This window comes from Scyliorhinus torazame, chromosome 8 (assembly GCF_047496885.1).
Source record: "Scyliorhinus torazame isolate Kashiwa2021f chromosome 8, sScyTor2.1, whole genome shotgun sequence".
In the NCBI taxonomy this organism is placed as follows: Eukaryota; Metazoa; Chordata; class Chondrichthyes; order Carcharhiniformes; family Scyliorhinidae; genus Scyliorhinus; species Scyliorhinus torazame.
The window spans coordinates 49,396,105-49,417,017 of record NC_092714.1 but is presented as its reverse complement, the minus strand read 5'-3'; the positions used below and the strand labels follow the sequence as shown (position 1 = coordinate 49,417,017).

Genomic DNA, 20,913 nt, shown 5'->3' with positions numbered 1-20,913 from the left:
TTTAATGCGAACCTTTATTATCTTGTTTGTTCTGGGGTCATCAACATTCACAATTCAATCTTAATGTAACTGATTGGCAATAGACCACAAAACCTTTCCTCTTTGAAGACTCTTCTTAAAACCTACCTCGTTAACTAAATCCTGAGTGGCTCCTTACGTGATTGTGTCAAATTTGTTTTGATAACACCTTGGCATGAAATGCAAGTCATTGTATATCGTTGTAACACTAACATCCCCCCACACACATCTATTTACATATATATCACATACAAAATTAACATTTGCTGGTAAATCTTCTGGACTTTGCGCACGGCAAGTTAAATAATCTCTATTCTGCATGTTGCCATTTGTCGTCTCAGCTGCTTCGCTCTCTTTCATCTTTCTTTGTGTGAAGGATAAAGCAAGTTGAGCAAAATAATTGCTGAGGCTGCAGTGGAAGGTGCAGAGAAAATGCAGACTGTAGTGCCCAATATGTTCATGTTCAGTCCATCACTTGATTCCAATGCCTAATTTACACCTTGCATTTTCTTTTTTTTTTTAAATATATTTTATTAAAGTTTTTCGATCAAAAAGAATTTTCCATTTTTACAACTTTGTAACAAAATGTACATTGACCGTTATTTAAACAGTATATTAAACTAACAACAAGTGCAGAAAAAGAACAAGAAAAGGGAAATAATAATACTGAAAAAATAAATATAAACAACTAGCATGGAAAGAAAAAGAACAAAAAACCCAAACAGAGAATACAACCCCCCCACCCCCCCGGGTTGCTTCTGCTGTCTTTCCTGTTTTCCCTTATCGCTCTGCGAGATAGTCAAGGAACGGTTGCCACCGCCTGGTGAACCCTTGAGCCGAACCTCTTAGTGCGTATTTTATTCGCTCCAATTTTATAAACCCTGCCATGTCATTTATCCAAGCCTTCACGCCCGGGGGTTTGGCTTCTTTCCACATAAGTAGAATCCTTCGCCGGGCTACGAGGGACACAAAGGCCAAAACATCAGCCTCTCTCGCCTCCTGCACTCCCGGCTCTTCTGCAACCCCAAATATAGCTAACCCCCAGCTCGGTTCGACCCGGACTCCCACCACCTTTGAGATCACTCTTGCCACACCCACCCAGAACCTATGCAATACCGGACATGACCAAAACATGTGGGTGTGGTTCGCCGGGCTTCCCGCGCACCTCCCGCACCTATCCTCCACTCCAAAAAATCTACTCAGCCTTGCTCCCGTCATATGTGCCCTGTGTAGAACCTTGAATTGGATCAGGCTAAGCCTGGCACACGAGGACGAAGAATTTACCCTACTTAGGGCATCTGCCCACAGCCCCTCCTCAATCTCTTCCCCCAGCTCCTCCTCCCATTTACCCTTCAGCTCCTCTACCATCGTCTCCCATTTCCCTGTATATATCGGACACTTTACCTTCACCGACCCATGCCCCCAAAATCACTCTGTCCTGGATCCCTTGCGCCGGGAGCTGCGGAAATTCCCTCACCTGTTGCCTCGCAAATGCCCTCACTTGCATATATCGGAAGGCATTCCCAGGTGGCAACCCGTATTTTTCTACCAATGCTCCCAAACTCGCGAACGTCCCGTCCAAGAACAAGTCCTTCAACTTCCCAATTCCTGCTCGCTGCCAAGATTGGAATCCCCCATCTATCCTCCCCGGGACGAACCTGTGATTGTTCCTTATCGGGGACCACACCGAGGCACCCGTCACTCCCCTATGTCGTCTCCACTGCCCCCAAATCTTCAAAGTCACCACCACTACTGGGTTTGTGGTGTATTTTTTCGGGGGGGAACGGTAACGGCGCCGTCACCAGTGCTTTTAAACTTGTTCCCTTACAGGACGCCATCTCCAGCCTTTTCCACGCCGCCCCTTCTTCTTCCCTCATCCACTTGCATATCATAGACACGTTGGCGGCCCAATCATAGTCACTCAGACTCAGCAGTGCCAGTCCCCCTCGGTCCCTACTGCGTTGCAGGAACCCCCTCTTTACCCTTGGGGTCTTTCCAGCCCACACAAAGCTCATAATACTCCTGTCCACTTTCTTGAAAAAGGCCTTTGTAATCAGTATGGGGAGGCACTGAAACACGAAAAGAAACCTCGGGAGGACCACCATTTTAACCGCCTGCACCCTGCCCGCCAATGACAGGGGCACCATATCCCACCTCTTAAAGTCCTCCTCCATCTGCTCTACCAGTCGCGTCAAGTTAAGTTTATGCAAGGTTCCCCAGTTCCTGGCCACCTGGATCCCAAGATATCGAAAATCCCTTGCTGCTCTCCTCAGCGGCAGATCGTCTATCCCCCTGCCCTGTTCCTCGGGGTGCATCACAAAAAGTTCACTCTTTCCCATATTCAATTTATATCCCGAGAACTCTCCAAACTCCCTGAGTGTCTGCATTATCTCTGGCATCCCCTCCACTGGGTCCGCCACATATAGCAGCAAGTCATCCGCATATAATGACACCCGATGTTCCTCCCCTCCACTTCTTAGAGCCCCTCAGCGCTATGGCCAATGGCTCGATTGCCAACGCGAACAGTAACGGGGACAGGGGGCACCCCTGTCTTGTGCCCCTATGTAATCGGAAATAGTCGGATCGTTGCTCGTTTGTAACCACGCTTGCCACCGGGGCCCCGTTCAGGAGCTGAACCCATCTGATGAACCCCTCTCCAAATCCAAATCTCTTCAGTACCTCCCACAGGTAGTCCCACTCCACTCTATCAAATGCCTTCTCTGCATCCATCGCCACCACTATCTCCGCCTCCCCCTCCGGTGGGGGCATCATCATCACCCCCAGCAACCTTCGTATATTGGCATTCAATTGCCTCCCTTTAACAAACCCTGTCTGGTCGTCATGTACCACCCCTGGGACACAGTCCTCTATCCTTGTCGCCATCACTTTGGCCAGTAACTTGGCATCTACATTTAGGAGGGAGATGGGCCTGTATGACCCGCACTGCAGCGGGTCTTTGTCTCGTTTCAGGATCAACAATATTGTCGCCTCCGACATTGTCAGGGGTAGTGTCCCTTTCCATAGCGCGGGAAAAAAAACCGCGCTTCCCTCTTGGCCCCGCCCCTAGTGGCGCAGCTCCCTCTCCCCTTCCCTGTCCCCTTCCCCACCGGTGCCACCATTTCTTTGAGTGTGTCCCCTCAGAGGGGGGGGGGGGGGAGAGGGGAGAAAAATTCTCCCGACTAACATTTTTACAGATAAACCCTCCTCCTCTCCCCCCTTTGCATTTCTCTGCCACCACCTCGCTACTTCTTTCCAAACATCAATTCCTCAAATCTAGTCCAACTTCTCTTCTTGAATAAATGTCCACGCCTCCTCTGCCGTCTCGAAGTAGTGGCGTTTGCCCTGGTGTGTAACCCACAGTCTTGCCGGCTGCAGCATTCCAAATTTTACTTTCTTCCTGTGGAGCACCGCCTTGGCCCGATTGAAACTCGCCCTCCTCGCCACCTCCGCACTCCAATCTTGATACACGCGGATCACCGCGTTCTCCCACCTGCTACTCTGTCTTCTTAGCCCATCTCAGGACCATCTCCCTGTCCTTGTAGCGGTGGAACCTCACCACTATTGCTCGCGGTATTTCCCCTGCCTTTGGTCTTCTCACGAGGACCCGGTATGCTCCCTCCACTTCCAGGGGGCCCGTCGGGGCCTCTGCTCCCATTAAAGTATAGAGCACCGTACTCACATACGCCCCAACATCAGCTCCCTCTGTCCCTTCGGGAAGACCCAAAATCCTTAGATTCTTCCTCCTTGAGCTATTTTCCAGGGCTTCCAGCCTTTCTATGCACCTCTTATGTAGTGCCTCGTGCGTCTCCATCTTCACCACCAAGCCCTGTATCTCGTCTTCGTTCTCGGCTGCCTTTGCCTTCATTCCACGGAGCGCCATCGCCTGGGTCTTTTGCGTCTCCTTCAATCCCTCAATCGCCAGCAACATTGGCGCCAGCACCTCCTTCTTGAGCTCCTCCACACATCGTAGGAGGAACTCCTGCTGTTCCGGGCCCCATACCATCTGGGCTCCCTCAGCCGCCATCTTGCTTCTCCCTTCTCTGCCGCTGCTCCAGAGGATCCTCCGCAATCTGACCACCTACTATCGCTTCTTTCCATCCACACCCGGGGGGGGGACTCCTTCCTTTGTCGCCTCACACTGGGTTTGGCCGTAAAAAATTTCCGTTGGGGCTCCCGATAAGAGCCCAAAAGTCTGTTGAAACGGGAGGTGCCGAAACGTGCGGCTTAGCTGGTCATCGCCGCAACAGGAAGTCACACCTTGCATTTTCAACCACCTTATTACTCACCACGCCCATTGCTGTTAGCAAACCCATTTTATTTTCTCTTTTTGCTGAATTCCATTCACTTCCCAATTCCATCATCTAGTCAACATGCATCCCATTGGTGACCAATACTGAAAATTGGGGATGTTATAAGTTAAAGATTATTCATGATTTTGGAGTTTATCATTTCAATTCTTTGAAATGGGATTACTTCAGATCAGTTGAAAGTTCTCCTCCGTGGAACTTCACCAAAGGCTACAACATTTTACTACCACTGATTGATTGAAGATTCAAGATAGCAACCTTAAGTGACAAAGTAATCTTGCTTAATATTGTAGAAAAATATATGTGGACATGCATATGTACAAACAAGAAAGAACTTGCATTAATAAAACATTTCTCATAAATTAGCATGTCCCAAAGCCCATCACAGCCAACTTAGTATTGTTTATGTCGAAAATTAATATCTCCCCTGTTTGTATTTTTATCTGCACAAGATGTAAGTGCACACATGCAGAGATCAAAATTACCTATCCAGTGACTTCATTTTACTGGCAGGAGCCATGGTGGAATTGAGCTACAGTTCTTGGCTCCAGCAGTATCCTCCATGCCAATTTGGTGTTATCTGAGCACATTCCCCATAAAAATGTAAGGGAAGAAATGGGCCACCTTAAATAGAATGAAATTAAACTGCTGACACCAAAAAAGTGAAAATGCTTTGCTCGTGGCTTTAATATATTTTCAAAAGGTTTTTGTCAGCTTGATGGACGAGTGAAGTATCACAGGCAATTAGATGCTATCTAAATTTAGAATTTGAGACGGTTTGACAAAAATTCAACAGGAAAATACTGAGAAAAGAATGACTGAAGCAACTTTGGGATCTGATCAAATACTGTTCCTTGTATCAAAGAAGCAATGAACAACAACTTTATCTTTTGGCATGGAAATTATCTGCTGACTTTACAGAGAAATAGGGAATCGAGGGTCTGTCCAAAATGAGGCAGATGTCAGGAGATGGGGAAGATCCCACTCTGCCAAAGACCAAAGTAGGAATATCTGAAAGCCCACCCTCCTTCAGTGTCATTCGTGTTCTTTTTCCTGAAAACTAGACAAATGAATAAAAAGTAAATTTATAATAAAATTAAACCGTGTGTAAATTATAACCCAGAAAACAAATAAGTTGAAACAAAATCAATTGTAAGTTTCCAACATCTTTATTAGTTTTCTAGGAGAATGTTACTTCTTTGTACATATTAACTTCTAATCTCAATTCAATCAGGATCTCACTCAATACATAGCATTATCCATTTAACAATACAAATGAATCACATCCATGGTCTACTTCCAAACTATAGTTAAATTTCTTTGTTCTTTCACCAAGGCAGTCTACAATTTCAAAATCACTTAACACATGTTTAGGTAGTGCTTCAGTAAAAGTTTTTGATGCTATGATGCTGATAAGTTTGAAAGCAGAAAATAGGAGAAGACAAATCTATTTGGTCTCTTTCCCCAGCGAACAAAATCCATTATTCAGAAGCTACTAGAAGGGCTTGCTCTGCTTTAGATTATAAAACGATTTCGATCATAGAAGGTTTGGACTCTCCATGAATGGATGGAATTACCTAGCAGCTGTAAGTAGCCTTGCAGCTTTCCCAAAAACCACAGAGCCTTACCGATAGCCAGGGCCAGGCTGGGTGTACCCCTGAGCGAATGGGGGACGATTCCGTGCATACGGATTGGACCCAGATGGTGGCGGTGTCACATTGCTTCCTGGGGAAGGTGTGAAACCTGGTCTTGGTTGGTAAGCCCCTGTTTGATTTGGACCTATACCAGGCTGGGAGGCAGGTGGCATTGTGTAGTTAGCAGGCTGAGAAGGTTGTGTCGTATAATTTTGTGGGGCATAGGAACCCCCTTGGTATTGCTGAGCAGGCTGTGATGGCAATTGCTGGGCCTGAGAGGAGAATCCAGGTGCAGGAGCTTGGGATGCTTGCTGATTGTAAGCTTGGAATTGCTGACCTTGCTGCTGGGAGGATGGTTGTTGGTTATAACCTGGAAGAGAAATATAAAAGTGAGAAATCTTCACCATAACTAAACACTCCCAATAAATAGAAAAAAATTCAAGCACATTATTAATTTTATTGGTCTTGAATTTCTAATAGTCTCGCTGAGAGATCCAGCAATCTCTCTGGTGAGAATTTCAGCCCCACCACCATAAGTGGTACTGCAACTGGTTACATTCTTTACTGGGGAATTGCTAGTGTGTAGCTGGAGTGAAGCCATCAGGCTGTATGAGCAGCTAGTCACATTAAAGTATTTTCATGGAAATCCAAGCAGGAAACAAAACAAACTATCTCTGTCTCCCACATATAGCAACCTCCAGCACAACTTCTCATGGAAATTGAAAGGAGGAAACAGCAAATGCCATCCGTTCACTGGCTACAGTAAATTCTGCCTTGTCAATTCATCTTCCCAGTTTGTCTTCTGAATCTGTACCAAATCTCGATGGCCTTAGTAGTAAATACTTGCAGATGCAGTAAATTCCAGCTCCACCAGGAAAAAGGTTAAGATCTGCATTCTTATAGGTCCTCTGTCCTAACTTGGTAATGTCGCAAAAGTTCTTCAAACACAATGAATGTATAAAATTATGGTTACCACACTTTAGGAAAAATGCCAAGGGTGTGGACAGGGTACAGAGGATGCTTGAAACAAAAACAGAAGATACTGGACAATTTCAGCAGGTCTGACAGCATCTGTGGAGAGAAAAGGATGACTCTTTATCAAAGAAGATGTTTGTTATGATGTGTAGGGTTGAAAACTGGGACTGGTACCCCTTATGCCAGAGGTGGTGAAGGGGGGGACCTAATTAAGGTATTCGAAATGAGGAGCTTTAATTGTGCAAATATGGGGGGAGTGGCAAATTGGTCAGTGACCAGAAGACAGTTTTAAAATAAAAATAAGGATTTTTTTTGTTCATGAGAAAGGTTGCTTAAGATCTGGAATGCACTCGCTGAAAGGGCGGAAAATGATTCTATAGAAATTTTCAAAAGGCATTTGGACATACACTTAGAGGACCAACTTGCTGGGCTATGGGGAAAAGCTGGATCTAAATTGGACAGCACAGGCAAAACAGTTCAAATGACCCCTTTCTGTGTTAAAACATTCATAACTTTACTTTGAAATTCAGTAAGGTTAATAGAAGGAACATTTGATTGATAGCTCAAGATAACCCAAAACGGTGATATGGTAATATTACTGGACTAATGATCCAGAGACCCAGGCTAATGCATGCATTCAAATCCCACAGCAGCTGGTGGGATTTAAATTGCATTTAAATTTCTGGAATTGAAATCTAGTCTCAGTAATTGTGACCATGAAATATAATTGGTTTGTCATAAAAACCCATCTGGTTCCCTAATATCCTTGCCTGATCTGGTCTACACGTGACTCTAGAACCACAGAAATGCGCTTAACTGTCCTCTGAAATGGCCCAGCCAGCCATTCATATCAAAGGCAATTGGGGATGGGCAAATGCTAGCAATACTCACATTGCAACAGAGAATAAAAAATAAATACCATGAAAAGTATTCTAGCCCTATATTCTATCCTTAAGGATACAAAGTGTCAAGATTTTGGATTCCACCAGCATTTCCAATGTACTGCTCCAATATGTGGGCTACACTCCCTTATATTTACCTTTCACTGCTTTTATTCATCAAAGCATTATATCTTGCACTGTAACCTCCTCCATATGTGATTTAACTAATAGGAAGTGCATAGGTGCAAGACTGGTCTGGCTCTGAAGGTTTAGCAGGAAACCAGACAGCAAATGCATCTTATGCAAGTACTGCTGGCTTGTAAAAATGTTGTCTTTATATTAAGTCAATTTCGTGAGCCAGCAAGTACAGAGTAAAAAGCCTTCACCGCCCCCACAAGTGCTCATTCATTTCCGAGCAATGATTTTCCCTCATCCATCTTTGTCGTTGAACAAAGAGGCATCCAAGAAATAGGGAGGGGAAAAAAAATAATGTACACACAAGCATAGCCATGACAAATATGAGAATCCACTACATGCGCGCTTGATCTAGTTAAGAAGGAAAAGCAACAATTGTGACTGTCATGCTCAAGTTTACAGTCTTAAGAGTTGTGATTATATGCGTCTTTTCTTCTTGTACCTCAAATTTAATTTACAAAATTAACATTTTTATTTATTTGAATTTAACACAATTTAGTTTTAAATTAAAATTTATATGAAGACCTTTAGGTTAAAAGAATGCAATCAACCACAGATGTGAGGGCCTCACTCCATCATCTGAACTCAGTAATATAAACAAGGTTGGGTTCCAGAAACCGATGGCATCATAAGGGCCACAGCAATATTTTAGTGCCGGCATAAATAAAACAATGTATAAACACAGCAATTCGGACTATTGTTTACTATCTATGGGTGTATAATTAGTAAAAGAACCTACAGAAACGCAACACAATAGCACGAGTGATGAGCACAAGTCCTTTTTCAAAGAAAACGCAGCAATATATGCCCCTAACTTACTCCATTTGCCAGTTGATATCTGTCAAAGTTTTCCTAGTGAATGACAGGGACAGCATCATTAAACATTGTTTCAACTGTTTTGACCAGATTACATGATTGCAAATTAATGCACTTATCTCATCGAGAATGTCACCGAGCCTTGCGGGTGACGATTATAATCAAACACGATATATTAAATCTTATCATTCACCAACCAAAATAGTTGGAGGTGTACATATAGGTAGGTACAAATTGCAGCTATTGATAACAGTGTTATTGGCTGCTATGTTAAAGCTGGACAGACACTTTCAAATCCTAAATCACAACCATGAGTAGATCGGTGTAGCTAAAAGAATCAGGGCTGATTACGATTCAGCAATTCTACTGTGGCAGTTTTCATTTTTATACAGCTATATCTTTTTAAAAAAATATATATTTTATTGAAAATTATTTCCCGAACAACATTTTTCCCTCTTACAAAACGGAACGATAACAAAATAGAAATTTTTAACAATACACAAGTAACAAAACCCCATTATCTATTGACCTATACTAAACTAACCCCCCGCCCCCCCCCCCCCCTCCCCCTCCCTTCCCGCTGGGTTGCTGCTGCTGGTCATCTGTCTTCCCTCTAACGTTCCCTTAGGTAGTCGAGAAATGGCTGCCACCGCCTGGTGAACCCTTGAGCCGATCCTCTCAGGGCAAACTTTATCTGCTCCAGTTTAATAAACCCCGCCATATCGTTTACCCAGGCCTCCAGTCCGGGGGGTTTCGCCTCCTTCCACATGAGTAGGATCCTGCGCCGGGCTACTAGGGACGCAAAGGCCACAACGTCGGCCTCTTTCGCCTCCTGCACTCATGGCTCTTCCGCAACTCCAAATAGAACTAACCCCCAGCTTGGTTTGACCCGGGCATTCACCACCTGCGAGATCACTCCCGTCACTCCCTTCCAATATCCTTCCAGTGCCGGGCACGCCCAAAACATATGTGCGTGGTTTGCCGGGCTCCCGCCACACCTCCCACATCTGTTCTCCACTCCAAAGAACCTGCTCAATCTTGCCCCCGTTATGTGTGCTCTATGTAGCACCTTAAATTGAATCAGGCTAAGCCTGGCGCATGAGGAAGAGGAGTTTACCCTGCTTAGGGCATCAGCCCACATACCCTCTTCTATCTCCTCCCCTAATTCTTCTTCCCACTTTACCTTTAGTTCTCCCACCGACTCCTCCCTCTCTTCCCTCATCTCTCTGTAAATCTCTGACACCTTGCCCTCTCCGACCCACACCCCTGAAAGCACCCTGTCCTGTATCCCCTGTGTCGGGAGCAACGGAAATTCCCGGGCATGATCCGAAACCGCTATGGCTGAGTATTCAGCTTCTTCCACCCTAGAGATCAACGACCTTCCTAAAACAAAAAAATCTATCCGGGAGTACACTTTATGGACATGGGAGAAGAAGGAATACTCCCTAGCCCTAGGTCTTAGAAATCGCCATGGATCCACTCCCCCCATTTGGTCCATAAACCCCTTAAGTACCTTGGCCGCTGCCGGCCTTCTTCCGGTCCTTGAGCTGGATCTATCTAGCCCCGGGTCCAGCACCGTATTGAAGTCCCCTCCTAAAATCAAATTTCCTGCCTCCAGGTCCGGTATACGCCCCAGCATCCGTCTCATGAATCCCGCATCGTCCCAATTTGGGGCATACACATTAACCAACACGACCTCCATTCCCTCCAGCCTACCACTCACCATTACATATCTACCTCCGCTATCTGCTACGATGTTCTTTGCTTCAAATGCTACCCGTTTCCCCACCAAGATGGCCACCCCTCTGTTCTTTGCGTCCAGTCCTGAGTGGAACAACTGTCTCACCCATCCTTTCCTTAGCTTGACTTGGTCTGCCACCTTTAGGTGCGTCTCTTGGAGCATAGCCATGTCTGCCCTTAGTCCTTTCAAATGCGCGAGCGCTCGGGCCCTTTTTATCGGCCCATTCAGGCCTCTCACGTTCCACGTGATCAGCCTCACTGGGGGGCTACCTGCCCCCCTCCCATGTCGACTAGCCATTACCTTCTCTAGGCCAGTCCCATATCCCGCCTCCGCGCTCCCGCTCGCTCCCCCAGCGTCGCACACCGTCCCCGACCACCCACTCTTTATCCATTCCCTTTTGGATTTCCGCAGCAGCAACCCAGTTGTCCCCTTCCCCCCCCTCCCTCCCCACCGCTAGATCCCTAGCTAGATCCCTATCTAGCTTGATTGCTCCCCCCATATCACTTCCGTAAGTCAGCTGACGTCAACTGACCCCGGCTACTCCTGCTCACTCCTCGACCCCCCCCGGTGTGAGGGAACTCCCATCCGCCTTGCGCCTGTTTTCCCGCCTTATTCTTTCTGGCGCGGGAACATCCCTTTACCTGACCCGCCTCTTATGGCGCAGCTCCCTTTCCCCTCCCCCTCCCCTTCCCCATTCTCCGACTATGTCCAGTCTTTCCCCCCTCTTCGGCGCCCACATTTGCCCAGTGTCTCCCCCCTTCCCTGTTTACTTCTCGATTAACTTTCACCATAACATTAACAAAACAATAACAATAACAATTCCCTGCAGCATCAGTCCCGGTCCAGTTTCTCTTCATTAATAAAGGTCCATGCTTCCTCCGCCGTCTCGAAGTAATAGTGTCTCTCCTGATACGTGACCCATAGTCTTGCCGGCTGCAGCATCCCAAACTTCACCTTTTTGTGCAAAACCTCTTTGGCTCGGTTGAAGCTCGCCCTCCTTCTCGCCACCTCCGCACTCCAATCCTGGTATATCCGTACCACCGCATTCTCCCATCTGCTACTCCGCACCTTTTTAGCCCATCTCAGGACCTCTTCTCTGACCTTAAGGCGGTAGAATCGCACGATTATCGCCCTCGGTGGTTCTCCCGCTTTTGGTCTTCTCGCCGGGATCCGACCTGCCCACTCCACCTCCTTGGGGCCCGCAGGGGCCTCAGCACCCATCAGTGAGCTCAGCATCTTACTTCCGTACGCTCCACAGTCCACTCCTTCCACACCCTCAGGGAGACCTAGTATCCTAAGGTTCTTCCTTCACGCTCCATTTTCAAGGACCTCGATCCTTTCAGCACACTTTTTATGAAGTGCCTCGTGCGTCTGAGTCTGAACCGCCAGGCCCAGGACCTCGTCCTCAATACCTGACACCTTCTGCTCCACCACGCGAAGCTCAGTCTCCTGGGTCTTTAAAGTCTCCTTAAGCCCCTCAATTGCCTGTAGCATCGGGGTCAGTACCTCCTTCTTCAGCAGGTCCACGCACCTTCTCACGACCTCGTCCTGCTCAGGCCCCCATGTCGCCTGCGATTTCTCCGCCGCCATTTTGTCTTCCTCTCCCTCTGACCTTATGGTCGAAGATTCTTCAGGCTGCAGCCGCCGCCGCCGGTTTTTTCTTCCGTCGTTCGGGGGGGGACTCCCTTCCCACACACCGGGTTACTCGGCCGAAAAATTCCCCGTTGGGGCTCTTAAAAGAGTCCGAAGGTCCGTCGGAGCTGGAGCCGCCGAAATGTGCGGCTAGCTCATCCTCACCGCAACCGGAAGTCTTTATACAGCTATATCAAATGTAATGCAATTGCAATATTACATATTTCACATGGTCATAGCAGAACAGTGACATAATGTAAAATATAATGGCCGTGCATAAATCATTACACTTTGTTATTTTGCTAAATGTGATGGGAAATTTGGACCAATGCGTGGACCTAGCCTCCATTAACAAATCCAATCATTAAAATGGGCACAAGAAATGCACTAGAGTTATAATAGTCATTGTTTCTGCTTTAGTTCTTAATATCTATTTAGGTTCTAATACATTTGACTACAGCTCAACTGCAATTTGTCACAGGCAATACACCAAAGCAGATCTTTTCACCAGAAGTTCAATATGGTTGGTCTATTATAATTGAAAAAACTCTCTTCGCTCCACCCTTACCTTGTATCACCCTCCTTCCCCTTCACGTATTATATGCTTTGCTCCTTTTCATTAAAGGTATTTGAACTAGGGGCAGCACGGTGGTGCAGTGGTAGACCTGCTGCCTCACGGCGCTGAGGTCCCAGGTTTGATCCCGGCTCTGGGTCACTGTCCGTGTGGAGTTTGCACATTCTCCCCGTGTTTGCGTGGGTTTCGCCCCCAAAACCCAAAAGATGTGCTGGCTCGGTAGATTAGCCATGTTAAATTGCCCCTTAATTTTAAAAAAAGATATTTGAACTGAAATAAGCTCCAGGCAGCAGTGTCATTTTCGGAATACACGTGCCTAAACTGGTCTGGATTCATCGATGCTGTATTCAAAAGGAGTAAATTAGCAACTTTTTGTTTGCTAATAGCGATAACATTTTTATCTTAATATATTTCAACAGAGTTTTTTTTAAAAAGTCCAGTTCCACTCTCATGGTTCCTAAAACTGGTACACCGAAGGAGGATTAAATTTGCATTGGCAATAACCAATATTTATCACAGAATAAAGTATGCAGAATTCTCCTTCAATATGGTGCATACTCCATAAGATTGACACCTGAAAATATTCGTGACTACTTTAGTTACAATATGACCCACAAAATCATGCTTATAGAGGGTAAACAGCATTCAGGCCTTTAGCTTGCAACTTAACTTTCATACATAACTTGCTGGCTGTGTCTGAAACAGTTGGATATCCTGTTTGAAACATAGCAATTCTATTTCATAAATGTGACAGATATTGGGGAAGTATGGCTGGAGGAATGTAAAATTTCAGTAACATGCTTGGCAGAACATGCCTGCATTCCTACTAACAATTTTGCAACAACTTCAATGTGTCTTCAGTGTAGTATGTCCCAGGGTGCTTCTCAGACGTGTAATCAGACAAAAACTGATGAGTCAAAGGCCTACTTCAGCTTGGTCAAAGATGCAGGTTTTTGGAGCACCTATGGTTTAAGAAGGGAAATCCAGTGATATGGCCTAGATATCTAAGGGCATGGTGAGTTGAATTAAATGAGAAATAAGAACAGGAATGAGTGATATTAGCTTGCTACGGCTCAGATTATGGCCAATATTGGACCTCAACTTCACTCTTCTGCCGACCCTCATATTCCTTGATTCTTTCACGCCCCGAGAGTCCAAAAATCTATCAATCTCGGCCTTGAATTTACTCAATGACAGTGTAATCACAACCCTCTGGAGAAGTGAATTCCAAAGATTCACACCCCTCTGAATGAAGAAATTTCTCCTAATCTCTGACCAAATAGACAGACCGCATATCTTTTTTTTTTTAAATGTTTCTTATTCCAAACTTATATATAAGGTTACAAAACATAAACAATTCGGGAAGCAAACTCCCCAACACGCAACTATACAGTTTATACAATTTTTTCCTGTTTTCACCCCCCCTCCCATCTCGCTGTGATGAGCAGCTCCTCAAACACAGCCATAAACTTCCCCCACGTTATCTCAAAGCCCTCTGCTGAACCCCTCAATTCGTACTTGATCTTTTCCAGCTGAAGAAAGGCATACAAGTCCCCCAGTCAGGCCGCCACGCCCAGCGCTGTTGCTGACCGTCACTCTCAACAGAATTCTTCGTCAGGCAATCAGAGAAGCGAAGGCTGCACTGTCGGCCTTCTTCCTCTCCATCAGCTCCGGCTTCTCCAATATCCTAAATATCGCCACCAATGCGTCCGGGTTCTACCTTCTCCCTGACTATCCTTGTTAGCGCCGCGGACACTCCCGCCCAGAATCTCTCCAACTTTTCGCAGTCCCAGAACATATGTGCTTGATTCGCTGTCCCCCGCCCACACTTCTCACACTCGTCTGCCACTTTCTACAAGAACCCACTCATTCTTGCCCGAGTCACATGTATCCTGTGTTACACCATGAACTGTATCTGGCTTATCTTGCGCACGAGGAAGTCACATTTACTCTTCTTAGCGCCACACTCCAAACTTTATCTCTCCCTCCCTCTCAGGTTCCCCTCCCACTTCTCCTTAATCTTCACCACCTGTTCACCTCCCTGCTCTCCCAGCCACCCATAGATGTCTCCGATCCTGCCCTCCCCTTCCACATCCGGAAGTAACAGTCGCTCCAACAGAGTGTACCTCGGCAACCTGGGGAACTCTTTCCAAACCTTGCAAACAAAGTCCCTTACCTGCAGGTACCTAAATTTGCTTCCTCTTGGGAGCTCTACCCTCTCCTTCAGTTCTTCTGGACTGGCAAACCCCTCTTCCAGGTACAGATCCCGCACCATAACCAGCCCCACTTCTCTCCACTTCCTATACATACCATCTATCCCCACCGGCTCAAAACAGCGGTTTTCACACAGCGTCGCAGCACCAACATCCCTTCTATCCTGAAATGCCTCCTCAGCTGGTTCCAGACCTTTACTGTGGACTGCACCAACGGGCTCTCCGCGCATTTCCTTGGTACCATTGGCAATGCCGCCGTCACCACAGCCCTCAAGCTAGACACCCTACAGAATTCTTCCTCCATCTTAACCCATTTTGCCCCCTCTCCTTCCCACCACTGCCTCATCTTCTCCACGTTCACTGCCCAGTAATAATGTAGCAGGTTTGGCAACGTCAAACCTCCCTTCTGCCTCTGTCTCTGTAACAGGGTCCTCTTAACCTGTAGCACCTTCCCAGCCCATACAAAGTCTGCGATAATCATATCCAGTTTTCAAAAGAAGGCCTTCGGGCCAAATATCGGAAGTGGCTGGAATATGCACAGGAACCTCAGCAGAATGTTCATCTTCACCACTTAGACCCTCCCTGCCAGAGTCATGTGCAATGTGTCCCACCTCCTCAGATCCTCCCTAAACTCATCCACCAACTTTGTTAGATTCCATTTATGTAGCATCGCCCATTCCGTTGCCACCTGAATCCCCAGGTATCTAAACCTGTCTCTGCTCACCTTAAATAGCAACCCCCCTAGATTGGCTCGCTGACCCAACTCGTTCACCAGGAACACTTCACTTTTCCCTATATTTAGCTTATATCCTGAAAACACTCCAAACGTCCCCAACAGGCCCATGATCCTCTCCATGCTGTCCAGCGGGTCCGAAACATATAATAGTTGGTCGTCCACGTATAGCGACACCAAAAGCTCCCTTCATCCCCTCGTAATCCCTTGCCACTCTGTCAACCCGCTAAGAGCCATTGCCAGAGGCTCTATCGTTAGCGCAAACAACAACAGCGACCGCAGGCACCCCTGCCTTGTTCCCCTGTGCAGTTCAAAGTTTTGCGAATCCAAATCATTGGTCCGCGTACTCGCCTTCGGTGCTATATATAACACCCATGGCACAAACATCGGCCCAAACCCCAACCTTCCCAGGACCTCAAACAGGTACCGCCACTCCACCCAGTCAAATGCCTTCCCCCCGTCAACGGACACCACTACTTCCGGTACCTGTATTCTCGATAGGGTCATGACCATATTTAACAGCCTCCTTATATTACTAGAAATCTGCCTGCCCTTTACGAACCTGCCTGGTCCTCTGGGACACATTCTTCCAGCCACCAACTCAGCCAGCACTTTCACATCCGTATTTAACAGCAATATGGGTCGATATAACCCTCATTTCAACGAGACTTTCCCATTCTTTAGTATTTTTTTTTTTTATAAATGTTTTTATTCTCCATTTTCACATTTTCTTTCAAAATTTACACCCCACCAACAGGCAGCAAACGATAACAAATACAAAGTCAATACCCTTAACATCAACAACAATCCCATCCTCCCACCACTCCACCCAGCTGTCAATATATGCATCAAATAAAACAAACCCTCCCACGGGGGAAAAAAAACAAAGGTGAAAAAGAGAAAGGAGTCCGGAATTGCCCATGGCCACCATTAACCTATAGAGTGCCCCCCCCCCCCCCCCCCCCCCCCCCCCCCCACCAACGACGACACTCAATGCCACCCAACCTCCAAATGAGTACCGTAAATGACACCCAAGAGTTGTAAACCCCCCCCCCCCCAAACTCCTCCCCTCCACTTCCTCTTGTAAAACTCCTCCCCCCAACCTCGGTTCCTTCCCCCCAACTTTCCACCCCGGCTAGACCCCTCGAACCCTGTTCTTCCAGGCTCCGATGGCCGCAGCCCCTCCCCACACCTCACTCCCTTCACTGGCCGGCTTAAACCGGCCAGCGTGGAGGCCCCCGCCCGGGTCTCTTTCCCCCTTGCCCGGCCCCAGGAAAAACCCAGAAGTCCCCTTTAGCACACAAACCCCGCATACACACCCACACCCCAATGAACCCTTACTCCGACTGAAAGTCCCATTTCTTCCCTTGTCCAAATATATACAACGTTGGCTCCTATAGCCATATACCAGCACGCAGTGAAACAAAAAAGAAAAAATACAGTCATGAGGCTACATGATCATTTCTCAATTCTGCCACAGTCCTTCTGCCTTCGCAAACTCCTCCGCTGCATCCACCGTCCCAAAATAAAAGTCCTTGAACTGGTAGGTCACCCTCAGCTTCGCTGGATATACAATGCCGCACTGCACCCTGCTAACGTACAGTGCCCTTTCACCCGGTTGAAGCGTACACCAGCTCCAGCCCACTGCACCACCCGCTTCTGCTTAGCCCAGCACAGGACCTTCTCCTTTACACTGTACCTACGGAAGCACAGAATCACTACTCTTGGCGGCTCACTCGCCTTTGGTACAGGTCTCCACGACCGATGTGCCCGATCCAGCTCATATCGGGAGGGATCCTCCCCCTCCTCCAATAGTTTTGCCAACATCGTGGCAAAATACTCAGTCGGCCTCGGTCCTTCCACTCCTTCGGGCAGTCCCACAATCCTCAAATTCTGTCGCCTGGATCTGTTTTCCAGGTCTTCCATTTTGCCTCGCAGATCCTTGTTGATCTCTATCACCTTCCGCATTTCCTTCCCCATCGAGGTAAGTTGATCACCGTGCTGCAGTAATGTCTCTTCCACTTCCTTCAATGCCTCGCCTTGCTCCCGTACTTCCGCCACTGCGCTCGCCACCGCCATCCTCACCGGGGTAATCGCCTCCTCATCCAGCACTTTCAAAACCGCCCCCATTTCCTTCCACATTGCCTCCATATGTTTTGTAAACTGCCTTTCGAATTCTACGGCCATCACCTTAGTTATTTCTTCAGCCGTAAGCAATGAGGCCTCCCCGAGTGCTCCAGCCTCCATTTTCTTTACTGACCCCGCGGTGACCTTTCCACTCCCCGACAGACTTTCAGCTGCTTTTTTCACGGCCGTTTTCTTGCTGGTCTTCAACATTTCCCTTCTCTGTGCTGTCTCCCAACTTTTACTGCCTTCGCTGGCCCAAGGACCAGGCGTTAACCCCCGACAATGCCATTCCCGAACGGGAGCCCTCCAATGCGCAGCTGCCTCCCGCTCGCTGTCACCGGAAGTCCCCTCCCATTCTTTAGTATTAATGTGATTGTTGCCTTGGTCATCGTCTCCGGCAGGTCCCCCTTCTCCAAAGCCTCATTAAACGCTCCCCAAGAGATGTGGTGCCAGGCCCTTCACAAACTCCTTCTAGAATTCTGCCAGGTAACCATCAGGCTCAGGGCCTTCCCTGACTTCATACCACTTAAACTGTTCAATACCTCCCTCAGCCCTAAGGGCTCCTCTAGCGCCTGCCTCGTCTCTGAACTGTGGAAACTCCAATTTGTCTAAAAAGCATCCCATGTCCCCCCTCTTCACCGCCCCCCCCCCCCCACTTTCCGACACAAACATCCACTGCCCCAGTCCGTATCTTTACTATTTCCCTGGACGCGGCCTGCCTTCGTAGCTGATGCTTGCAGTTAACTTGCCTTCTCCCCGTATTCGTATTGTTCCCCCCCCCCGCCCCCCCCCCGCTCTACGCAATTGTTCTACTGCCCTCCCTGTCATCAACCTATCGAATTGCCCTTGCAATTGTTTCCTCCTCGTCAATCCCTCCATGATGAGCCCCCTCGTGTACTCCCTATCAACCTCAACTATCTCGTTCATTAGCCGTTCATATTCCTCCTTCCTTTCCATATCCATATGGGTCTTGAACGAGATAATACCCCCGCCGGACCACCACTTTGGTGCGTCCCAAAATGTAGCCACCAACACCTCCCCATTTTGGTTCAATTCTACAAAATCTTTAATCACAGCCCACACTTTATCGCAAAACCCTCTATCTGCCAACAATCCCGAATCGAGCCTACAACCCAGCCTCTGCTCCCGTCCCGATCTGAGCCGCATCTCCAGCCAGCATGGTCCGAGATTACAATCCCTGCGTACTCTGCCCCCTCCACCCCAACCAAAACCTCCCAGCTCACCATAAAAAAGTTGATTCTTGAAAACACCCGATAAACATGTGAGAAAAAGGAATACTCTCTTTCCCCATGGTTCTTGAAGCGCTATGCATTCACCATATCCATCTTTTCCATAAACCCGCCCAGCTGCATTCCCCACTACCTACCTCCCTTTTTGGCTCTACCCGCATTAATTTCACTCTCTACCTAGCCCACCCAAGATGGCCCCTTTTGCCACCCCTGATCATGTTTCTTCTCCAACCTCACCTTGTCACTAGAAAAAAGATGAAAACCCCTCCACATCGGAGGGAAAAAAAAATTAACCTCCCTCCAACCTCCACTCTACCCGTATTCTCCATTACTCCAGAGTGCCAGCACCTCCGACTCCCAAAATTGTTCTGTTCTCCCACAGTTTAAGCTCCTTGATAAAGTCATTGGCCGCTTCTGGGGTCTCAAAATAATATTCCTGGCCTTCATAAGTCACCCATAGTTTCGCCAGGTAGAGCACCCCAAATCTGATCTGCCATCAATATAACACCGCCTTGGCCCTGTTGAACCCCGCACACCATTTTGCCAGTTCAGCTCCTGGTATATTTGTACCTTGTTCGCCTCCCATTAGCAGTGCCGCTTCTCCCTGACCCACTGCAATATCTTCTCTTTCTCCACAAGCGGAATCTCACGATTACCGCCCGCGGCTGCTTCCCCGCTCTTGGCTTCTCCTTCCGACACCTGTGCGCTCTGTCCACCTCAGGGTCCAGCACCCCTCCGCCACCAATCCCACCATCATCCTCGAAACATGCCCCATGGCATTCACACATTCCAGTCCTTCAGGCAGGCCAACTATTCGCAGATTCTGCCTCCTCGCCCTGTTTTCCTCACCTAGCAACTGTATTGCTGTTCTCCTGTCGTCCTCTGTTTCTATGTGTGTTAAGACATTTTTGCTGCGCTGTACCATTCCTGTGGTTTTGTTGCATTATTCGTTAAAATGGAAAATATACTTTCAAAATTCATTATTTTGTTCACAGTTCTCCATTACCTTGTCTCTTCTAACTTCTGTGACCATATCCAGATCTACAAATCCACAGGAACTCTCTCTTCCGTCAACTCTGGCCTCTTGAGAATCCCCCACTTCTTTTGCCTCAGAATCCATGGCCATGGAAATTTCCAACCCAAGTCTGAAGCTTCTGAATTCCCCTCTTAATACTCTTTTCCTTTGTGAAGATGATTCTTAAACTACCTACTTATCAAAGCTTTCAATTACCCATCCTAATATCTCCTTCCTTGGTGCATGTAATGTCAATTTTTGTCCGATTACACTCCTGGGACGTTTCAATAAGTCAAAACTTGCTTCAGAACTGTTGTATCATAGGGTAGCATGGTGGCGCAATGGATAGCAATGCAGCCTCACGATACCAGGTTCGATCCCGGCTCTGGGTCACTGTCCGTGTGGAGTTTACACATTCTCCCCGTGTTTGCGTGGGTTTCGCCCCCACAACCCAAAGATCCCTTAATTGGAAAAATGAATTAGGTACTCTAAAGTTATTTTTTTTAAATGTTGCATCATGTAGAATCTTACACATGTCTAAGAAATTCCCTTTCTGTTGCCTCCTTTCAAGGCTGAAAAAAACAATTTTCTTCAGTGATTCCTCAAATTTCAGGACTCTGGAGATCAGTCATGTGGCTCTTACAATGTCATAACTGAATATGTTTCTCGGGTCTTAATGATCAGAATTAATCGTACAATTGGTCTGAGAACATTACATAATTTAAGCACATTCTCCAACTCTTGTTTAGCAACATTGTTCAGCATTTTCTTTGCTTTTTGCTTTCTAGTTTGCAATTCATCA

The 20,913-nt window shown here is 47.2% G+C and overlaps 1 protein-coding gene across 5 annotated transcripts in view; it reads right to left on the bottom strand.

Annotated features, from left to right (window-relative positions):
- Positions 1-5,475: 5,475 nt before the first annotated feature.
- tfg (trafficking from ER to golgi regulator) overlaps positions 5,476-20,913 on the bottom strand; it is a 211,648-nt gene continuing 196,210 nt past the window's right edge. For all 5 annotated transcript variants that reach the window (XM_072513550.1, XM_072513549.1, XM_072513552.1 and 2 more), the window contains one exon: positions 5,476-6,329. In XM_072513550.1, the coding sequence (XP_072369651.1) occupies positions 5,950-6,329 (380 nt within the window). In that variant the 3' untranslated portion in view covers positions 5,476-5,949. The remainder of the gene's footprint in view (positions 6,330-20,913) is intronic.